The 8,673-nt window shown below is 57.0% G+C and overlaps 1 protein-coding gene across 1 annotated transcript in view; it reads right to left on the reverse strand.

Moving 5' to 3' along the window:
- Positions 1-8,610, reverse strand: part of Lrrc4b (leucine rich repeat containing 4B) — a 19,181-nt gene extending 10,571 nt beyond the window's left edge. Inside the window, exon 1 of the mRNA XM_010640866.2 lies at positions 7,714-8,610. Within this exon, the coding sequence (XP_010639168.1) occupies positions 7,714-7,998 (285 nt within the window). The 5' untranslated portion in view covers positions 7,999-8,610. The remainder of the gene's footprint in view (positions 1-7,713) is intronic.
- Positions 8,611-8,673: the final 63 nt, after the last annotated feature.

Raw genomic sequence — 8,673 nt, forward strand, 5'->3', positions numbered from 1 at the left:
AAAAAAAAAAAAAAAAAAAAAAAAAAGGCCCTGTGTTCAGTCTCCAGTGCAGAAGCACTGTTTGTAAGGCAGTACAGCTCCAGGTCAGGCTCTCCAGCCTGTCACAGGGGGTCATCAGCCACACCCTGGCCCTGCTCAGTGTTCTGAGCAAACCGAGATTCTGAGAAGTAAAGTTACTTTCTCAGTCCTGTCACTCCAGAGTGGCAGCTCAGCACTCAAAGCCTGCTTCTCCTGAGTCCAATCACTGGGGTTCCCTGTGTTTGCCATCTGAGGCCCAGAGGACTGGGCTGCCTGGGAGGGTTTGTGTGTGCGGAGCACTTGGGGCAGTCTGTCTGTCTGTGGTTGTACCGGAGTTTGAATCCAGGGCCTTTGCATTGTGTTACATCTGCGATCTTTTATTTATTTATTTTTTTTGAAACATGATCTCACTGAGTTGCCCATGCTGGGCTGCAACTTGGAATCCTCCTGTCTCAGCCTCCCAGAATCCTAGGATGACAGACATGCGCCACCATGGCCAGCACCCGCTGCAGCCAGAAACACACCAGGCCTGAGTGGAGTCAGGGCCAGTCACGTGTCCATGGCCGGGAGGGTGGGATAGGGCCTGAAGGCAGATTAGCCTTGTCCCCTCACCCCACAGCTCTTGCCATACAGATGTTGGCATTCTGTGAGCAGAAGGCTGTGGCCTCAGGTGAAAGCCAGACAGCTCCCTGCCTACAGGTCCCCTGGCCCAGCCCCGAGCCCAGGGACAGGACACAGACACAGAGACAGGACGCATTCTCTGTGCTTTTTTTTTTTGGTACCGGGGATTGAACTCAAGTCCTTGCACTTGCGAGGCAGGCCACCAAACCACTGAGCTAAATCCCCGGCCCCTCTGTGCTTTTTTTGAGACAGGGGCTCACTATGTAGTCCAGGCTGGTGTGGAACTCGAGGCGAGCCTCCTGCCTCAGCCTCCCTGCTGAGTGCTGGGATCACAGGCGTGCACCATCTTGGCCCAGGGAGTGTGGCTGCCTCATAGCCCCAGTGTGTGGGGGGGCTCTTTCTCCTCTTTTATCTTGTGACGTGGTCTCTTTGGGGGATTCTCGGTCTTTTTTTTTTTTCCTCTGTCTTGATTAGTAACCACTACCAGAAGGGAAAATATCCCACTGTGTTCTGTCAGGGCTTTTAAGAAAATAAACTGCCAAGAAATCCTTATTAAAAATTTAACTGTGGTAGGGAAATGATGAAGTGAATTGCTCATCTGAATGCCATTGAGATAAATTGTTTTTATACATTTTGAATGTAACGGACTGGTAACAAAAGTTTAGTAAGCTTAGTTTGCCTTACTATTTTACATTCAAAATTTAAAAACATGGTTATTTTTCGCAGCCACAGTTTTTATGACGACTTCCCATAGTTCTTCCTCGACCTGAACCTGTGCTTCCTTCTTCGACAGGGACGTCCCTCGTGGCCAGGACATGACTGGCACGGGTGCCTGAGTTGCACACTGAGCCACTCAGGCCTCCTCAGCCTTCCTGCCGGCCCCCTTCCTCCCTCACATCAGCCCCTGGAGTTGTTCCTGCGCTCTCCAGGGGCGAGGCCCTGTCCTGGGTGAGGGTCCGGCAAGGTGGGCATCTGGCCCCAGGCGGAGGTCTCTGTCCGAGGCATTTGCTCACCTCTTCTGCACCCAAAGCTCCAGGGCAGGGTCTGCGTTGCCCTGTTTCTTGGGCTGAGCGGTGCAGGGTATATAGCAGGTGCTCAATAAGTGAGCCACGGCCGAGCTGGGTGGGGCCGATGGACTAGCTGGGGCTGGTCCACATGGCGGAGAAGCAGAGTAGGAAGGGACTGAGCGGGAGGGTGGAGCCCCGGCGACTGCAGCTGCCGGGTGTGGAGGAGGGCATGGCGCAGGCGCAGTGGGTGCAGCCAGGTGTAGGACCGCGCATGTCCAGATGGGGCGCTGGGAGCATGCAGGCAGATGCTGGAGGCGGGGAAGGGGCCAGGCAGCAAGGGTGTCCCCCGCTAGGGGAGGATGTCAGACTGGAGACACAGGGGCTGCGTTATGGTGTCCGAGCCTTGCTCTCCTGTGCCTCAGTTTCTCATCTGTAACATGAGTCAGGTGTGACGGTGCACACGCCCGTGACGCCAGCACTCTAGGAGGCTGAGGCAGGAGGATGGCAGGTTAGAGCCCAGCCTGGAAAATTTAGTGACTTAGCGAGGACCTGCCTCAAAATAAAAAATGAAATAAAAGGCTGGGATGTAGCTCAGTGTGAACGCTCTGGGTTGAATCCCCAGTACTGTAAAAAGAGAGACAGGGCCTATGCCAGGCCGTCGGAAGCGGGCCTCGCCGACTGCGCGTCTCCACCCTCCCGGCGGTGCTGGGGATCTTGGGAAGGGTTTCTAGGCCCCCTAGGACCTCAGCCTGCTCCCCGGAGTGGTGACACCACGATCCGACGGGGGACGCGAACGCTGTGCCGCCTCGGTTGAGCCTTCCCCTCCTGCGTCTCAGCGTCTGCGCACACTCCGCCGCCTGTCCCCGCAGCCTGGCGGGGCGATGTCCTGCCCAGTCACCCAGGGCAGTCTGAGGCCAAGGCAGTTTCAATAGTGTGCCAGGCCCACTTGGCCAGGGAGTGCAGTTAAATCAAATGGCAGCTGTCTCCCCCAATCGAGCCGAGCATGGTGCACACCTGTAATCCCAATTCTGGGGAGGCTGAGGCAGGAAGATCGCAGTGAGTTCGAAGCTACAGAACAAGATCCTGTGTCAGCAAACCAACCAACCAGCAACCCGGGACACTAAGGAGGGAAGCAGCAGGTGCGAGGAGGCAGGTGTGTGTGTCCTGTAGACCTCTGCTGAGTCACAGGACTGAAGTTGGCAGAGGCAGACACACCCCGTGGCCTCAGAGTGTGATATGTGTGGCCTTTTCCCAAGTGGCTGTCAGGTAGGAGGTGACTGTGCCTTGGACCCCTGGCTCACAGTAGCTAGGCCCCTCCCCTCATCCTCTGGGTACAGGCGCAAGACTGCCATGGAGTCTCATCAGATGCAAAGTGATTCTAAATCTAGAATCAGGCATCTCATCCTTGGGAAGTGGGTGGGCAGATCCTGGCAGACTCCTGTGAGGGAATAGTATACAGCAGCGAAAAAGGAAGAGACTACACACTTGCGTGTATCATAAGTGATGCCCTTAACTGGAGAGAAAGGGGTGGCTGAAGGGCATGGGGGACTTTATGTTCCTTCTTGATCTAAGTAGAATTTTTTTTCAGTGTTGCTAAGCTACATCCTCAGCCCTTTTTAAAAGTTTTCTCACTAAATTGCCCAGGCTGACCTTCAATTTGGTATCCTCCTGCCTCAGCCTCCCAGAGTGCTGGGATGACAAGCATGCGCCACCCTACCCGACTTGGCTGTTCTTGCTGTGATGATTTTTTGGGTTGGACTTTATGCCACGTGTGCTTTTCTGAATGTGTTATACATCGTGATGACAAAGCGAAGAACATAGGGCCGAGGTGTCAGGGTCTCATTTCACAAGCATGGAAACTGAGGCTTAGGTGGCCGGGGTCACAGAAACAGGAGAGCGGAGAGGTTGCAGTGAATCTCCGAGTGCCGGTGGGCGTGGGCACAAAGCCGCTCCTTCCCCCAGAGCGCGACCCTTGGCAGCGGCAGGGGCTGCCTCCTCTGCCCCCGCCGACCTGGGTGACCTGCTCTCCCGCCCTGTCTCCGGGGAAGGGGTCTAAGTGGGCCGTACTGAGGATGTCTGGAAACCGCAAAGGAACTTCGGGCAGGCAGCCCTGGCTTGGACCTGAAGCCCTGCACTCTGCACCGGGGCCGGAGTCCTGGACAAAGTCACCCAGGGCACCCGGCTTCCTTGAGAGAACTGAGCAGCCGGCCACCTGGCAGGGGCTCCCCGCCCCAGCTCAGGACAAGCAGCCCACAGCCTGGCTTCTTTCTCCTTCTCCGGGGGCAGTGAACAAATCCCAAGGGAGACTCTTTTTCCTTCAGCTCGAATAACATTTTGTTCTATTTTTAATTTCCTGATTTCAAAAAGTATTAAAGGTTCTGTCTTGTAGAAGAAAACGTGGAGAATAAAGAAAACATTAAAAAACTTAGCAGGTCGTGTGTGGTGGTATTCGACTATAATCCCAGCACTCGGGAGGCTGAGGCAGGAGGATTGCCCTAAGATCGAGGCCAGCCTGGGACACACTGTGAGTTTAAGCCCAGCCTGAACTACACAGTGAGACCCTGTCCAAAAGAAAAAGAAAAACCAAGGTGTGCATGGGCGGGGGGCTGAGAATGTAGACCAGCAGCAAGGCCTTGAATTCAATCCCAGTACTAAGAAGAGGATGAGGAAAGGGGAGGGAAAGAGGTTAAATACCCGCCAAATGCCATAACGAAGAGAGGGGCACTGGTAACATTCCCGGATGCTCCCTTGTCTTAAAAAAAAAAAAATCACTAAGTTTTCAAAGCACACCCGGGACAGTAGCTTGCGCTCTTTGGAAGCCCAGCGATACCTCCGCGCCTCTCCTTCCCTGAGTGCTCGTCCCAGCCGTGCGAGTCCCAGGAGGGGAGGCCGAACCGCACTTCAGACCCGGTGCGGCCGCCGCGGTTCGGCCCTTAAAAGCCTCGGTGGGCCAGAGACGCTTGGTTAAATTAAATGCGTGCAAATCCTGCGGCCGCGATTCCCTGGGCCAATGGAGCCCCCAGGGTCCGAGCCGGCTCTGTGGAGGGACTGCGGCCGCCGGAGAACCGGGGACACCTGTGACAGCTTGCTCTGCACCGCTTTGCTGCGCTGGCGCGGCGGCTGGGCCAGGGAGGAGGCGGGGCTGGGACAGCGGGGCGGAGCTTGCTTCGGACCCTGGAGGAGACTGGGGACCGCCCTGCAGGGTGGTGTCCGGGAAGGCGTCAGGGGCAGAGCTCCAGGACTGCAGGACCCACCTGTTTCCCAAACAAGCAGGGCCCGCGTGGTACTGGGCATTGAACTCGGGTCTTTGTACTGAGCTACACCCCAGCCTTTGCTTATTTTTATTTTGAGGCAGGATCTCACTAAATTATTCAGTTGCTCAGTCTGAGCTCAAGTTGGTGATCCTCCTGCCTCAGCCTCCCACAGGGCTGGGATTACAGGTGTGAGCCACTACGCCAGGGTCACTGATGATTTTTTTTGAGCAGTCCTCCAGCTTTGGTTCCCAGGACCGTGCATCACCCCAAGGGCGACAAATATCATCCTAACTGGGGACCCCAGAGTAGACAACAGCAGCCTGGACACTGGGCGGTCTTGGATCCTGGTTCCCGCCCTTGCTGTCCACACTGTGCCAGGCTGGGGCTGTGCGCTCAGGGGAAGGAGGCCTCTGAGGTGCCAGGACCCCAGGGCAGACGCTGCAGGGATCCCACCCACAGGCTCTGGGTCGCTGCAGGCCGGGCCATACTCTGAACCCCGCCTTCTCCCCCGAGAGCATCCTGGAATTTTTCAAAGCCCCCATCCCACATGGGTGACAAGAGGTAACCAGGCTGTGCCCTTCGGTGTTGTTCCTGTCCCTGCAAAACCCGGAGAGCCACACGAGGTGGTGTGCACCTAAAGTCCAAGCACTCTGCGAGGCCGAGGCAGGAGGATTACCAGTTTGACCCCAGCCTAAAGGTAGCAATTTAGCAAAACCTTATCTCGAAGAGAAAGAAAAAGAAAAAGAAAAAGAAAAAAGGCTGGGGGTGTAGTTCAGTGCAAATGTCCTGGGTTCAAATCTCATTTCCAAAGAATAACAACAGTCAACACCACCCTGAAACAGCAAAGGGACTGATTATTCTTCTCTGGTGTCATTTTTATGGCTGCACACTATTCCCATGCGTGGATGTCTTGTCTTTAGGAAGAGACATATTAAACAACGGAGTGCCCACACCCAGGAGTACTATGCAGTCATACAAACGACCCTAGAGAAGGATATTTGATGCTGGGGAGAAAGGTGTTCAGTTACGGTACCAGGTGCCAATAGTTTGGGACCAGCATAAAAGAAGGTGATCCATTTTTCTTAAAAAAAAAAAAAAAGAAAAAGAAAAAATCAAATAAGCTGAATGTGGTTGCATACGCCTGTACTCAGGAAGCGGAGGCAGAGGACTGCGGAAAGTTCAAGGCCAGTCTGGGCTACATACCGAAACCATGTCTTAAAAAAGAGCAATCAGTCCCCCTGCTGGCCTGGTGGATGTGCATGGGTCACCTATGGCTGGGTTTTGCTCTGTGTTTGCACTTAGGTGTAGTTTCTAGTTTTTCTAAATTACTTTATATTCATTCTGTAATAAATAATTTAAAATGTATTTACATAAGCACAGGAAAGAGCCAGAACATTAAAACAAAACATATCTAGGCTATCGTTATTTATGTCTAGGTGCTGGGACTGTAGTGGTTTTTTCATTTGGGTAATTAGAAAGTATTACTTATTATTATTTAAAAAAATTTTTTTTTTAGTTTTTTTGAGACAAGACTATTTGCCAGGTAGTTCAGGCTGGCCTTGAACTCACTATGCAGCCCAGGCTGACCTCAAAGTTGTGGTGATCCTCCTGCCTCAGCCTCCCGGGTGCTCGGACAGGTTCAGAGTGTTGGGCTAGCGTTCAGATCTCCCGCTTCTCACCCTTTCAGGTGCCCACTTTGGTGGATGCTTTGTGACACAACAGCCCAGGGCCTGACTTGGCTATGAACTGTGTCCACAAGCGTACTCCGCGGTGCGTGTAGCACTGGGGTCTGGTGTAGGCCGGAACCAGGCTCAGCGTGGAAACACTTGGATAAACGAAGGGACCACGCAAGACAGGACGGGGCCGGTGGGTGTGGGGTTCTTGGGAACACAGGGACAGCAGCTGGAGATGCAGCCGGCCACAAGGACAGGCGCGGCCCAGGGCCCCTCCTCAGGGTTCCACCTTCACTGTGGTTCCCAGGTCCTCCGGCTGCAGCCCGGGAAGGCACCATCCGCACAACCGTCCCTCCTCACCCCGAGGGGCTGGGCCTTCACAGGACGGGGCCGGTGGGTGTGGGGTTCTTGGGAACACAGGGACAGCAGCTGGAGATGCAGCCGGCCACAAGGACAGGCGCGGCCCAGGGCCCCTCCTCAGGGTTCCACCTTCACTGTGGTTCCCAGGTCCTCCGGCTGCAGCCCGGGAAGGCACCATCCGCACAACCGTCCCTCCTCACCCCGAGGGGCTGGGCCTTCTGGGGAGATCTGGCCAGGTCGGGAAAGCCACTGAAGGCCCGAGTGGGGACGGGGCTACCAAACACCCTTCCAACACTGGTGCCCAGCCCTGGGCAGGAAGAGCTGGAGGTGATTTGGGAACCTGGACAGGTGCTGCTGACACCACCACAGCCGCTGTGAAAGCCTTGTGGGGCACAGGGTACCCACCTTACAAGGAAGGGCAGCTTGGCCCCAAACCTGGAAAAGGAAACGGCCTCCCAGCCCTGGAGCCCCGCGGCTCTGCGCCCCTCCCGCAGGACACCTCACAGCCGATCCCCGTTACAGTTGTAACTAATCACATGGCAGCGGCCCTGCCCGCTGGCGCCCAAGCGAAGCCAGGCAGCACCTCGAACCACGCACGGCAGTGCCCACCCTGCTGCTTTCGAGCCAACGCTGAGTCCCCGAACGCCGCCCTCCAGCCCTCCACAGGTCCCCATTTTCCAGATGGAGAACGGGGACGCCTGTCCCGGGCACAGGACAACTGAGGCCAGCTGAGCTGAAGCCGTGTGCTGAGCCTGGCCGAGCCCACCACACCCCGCTCACCTGGATGCCGTTCTCCTGCAGGTTCAGGTACCGCGTGTTGACGGGGATGCTGGCGGGGACCTCGGCCAGCTCTCTCCGCGTGCAGATGACCCTGCTGGCCTGGTTGCTGCAGGAGCAGGCGGCGGGGCAGGAGGTGGTCGGCGGGGAGCCCCCTGCTGTGACAGCCACGCCGCCCCCGCCGGCCCCCAGGGGTGGGGAGAAGAGCCACAGGAAGAGCAGCGCCCCCTGGGGCCAGGACATCCTACCGGGCGGCAGTGGGGGGCACGGGGAGCGGGCACGCGCCATCCTCAATGTTCATGCTCCGCGTGGACGATGGGGGGCTGCAAGAGAGGACAGGGGACAGGCTCAGCTGGGGGTGGGGACCCCACAGGCTCTGGTGCCCGCCACCACCACCCTACCCAGGGCCCGGGACCATGGGGCTGGGGACAGATGAACGCGGCAGCGAGGAGGGCTAGCTGGGCCTCTCCGGCTCCCACCTTGTCCTGTCCAGGTGGCTAAGACTTCGTGCCCACTGTGCAGAGGGGACAACTGAGGCCAGGAAAGGGGACATTCTCCAACAAGGTCGCCGGGCCAGGTAATGGGGGAACCAGCCAGGTTGGAAACTTTAAGTCTTTCAGTCCAGAAAGACACAGGCAGGGAGCGAGGGACGGGCAGGCCAGGTGGGAGAGGGGAGGGACAGTGTGGGTGGGGGCCTGCTCCGTGGTGACAGCCCTCGAGCCTCTCACTCCTCTCCCCAGCAGCTCCCTGAGTCCTCAGCCCTCCTTGGGCCCTGCACCCCACTCCTCTGTCAGCGCCCACCCAGCCTGGCCCCGTCCGGAATGAGCCCCACAGAGGGGCCTGAGAGACAGCAGGAGTTGCGGAACGTGGAGCAGAGGGTGCGGGCAGGTGAGGGCTGAAGGTGGAGGCCGAGCAGGACAGGAGCCCGCAGGCTGCCGTCCGGTCCGGGGTGGCAACAGTGCC

The sequence above is a fragment of the Fukomys damarensis genome, unplaced genomic scaffold (genome assembly GCF_012274545.1).
Source record: "Fukomys damarensis isolate Sample0158 unplaced genomic scaffold, DMR_v1.0_HiC HiC_scaffold_19, whole genome shotgun sequence".
NCBI classification, from domain to species: Eukaryota; Metazoa; Chordata; class Mammalia; order Rodentia; family Bathyergidae; genus Fukomys; species Fukomys damarensis.